Consider the following 817-nt stretch of genomic DNA (forward strand, 5'->3'; position numbering starts at 1 on the left):
GGACAGACCTTACCTTTGGGTAGCACTGGCACATGCTCCAGGTGATGCCCACAGCTACGAGCAGGACACCCAGGACACAGAAGGTGATGTAGATGTGGGGTTTTTCCACACTCATGATGAACATTCCCGTCATCACCAGGAAGAAACCCAGCATGATGAACCCATAGCGAAAGGTCTTCTCCTCAGCCATGGGTGCTGGGTGGGTGAGGAGAGGAGGAGAGATGCCGGGAAGCCTGTTTCCCCACGGCTGCTGCCCGCTGAGCACACCTCGGGGTAAGGCAAGGAGTGGTTTCTTTCTCTGGAGGCTGCGGATCAGCTGCACGTTGAGCTTGGTCCTGCCCAGGGCTGAGCCAGCCAGTTTTTAACGGGTTTGTAATGAATGCAAACACCGACCCGCCGTTCACACTCCAGTGAAGCCGCCCGGCACGTGTCCGGGTAACCTTCCCTGCAGGCACGGGCAGCCAGACCCCACGTCTGGGGAAGGGATGGGGAGGGACAGGGGGGCACGGCAGCAGAGATGGGGACCCAGAGAACAGCTGGTCCCAGCTGGACTTTCCCAGATCTGGGGGGCTAGAGCTGGACTTGGCTGTAAATCAGTGTTGGCAGAGCCCCAAAATAAGGGGACCAGGGTGCAGTGGGTTTTCAAGGGCTGCGGGGCTGCAGCAGGGAAGGAGGGAGCGTTCTGGGGGCTTTTTGGAGGTCGGTGGGTTGGGAATAGCTCCCACCTCACCCTGGTTGGGTGCAGCAACCGGGCTGTGAAGGGGAGCCCAAAGCCAGGGAAGGATGGAACGGGGTTGGTCCACCCAAGAGAGTGAGG

General features: G+C 59.9%; 1 protein-coding gene across 1 annotated transcript in view; it reads right to left on the reverse strand.

The window, feature by feature from the left end:
- Window positions 1-190, reverse strand: part of BSND (barttin CLCNK type accessory subunit beta) — a 3,389-nt gene extending 3,199 nt beyond the window's left edge. Inside the window, exon 1 of the mRNA XM_010175946.1 lies at window positions 14-190. Within this exon, the coding sequence (XP_010174248.1) occupies window positions 14-190 (177 nt within the window). The remainder of the gene's footprint in view (window positions 1-13) is intronic.
- Window positions 191-817: the final 627 nt, after the last annotated feature.

This window comes from Antrostomus carolinensis, unplaced genomic scaffold (genome assembly GCF_000700745.2).
Source record: "Antrostomus carolinensis isolate BGI_N321 unplaced genomic scaffold, ASM70074v2 scaffold28869, whole genome shotgun sequence".
NCBI lineage: Eukaryota > Metazoa > Chordata > Aves > Caprimulgiformes > Caprimulgidae > Antrostomus > Antrostomus carolinensis.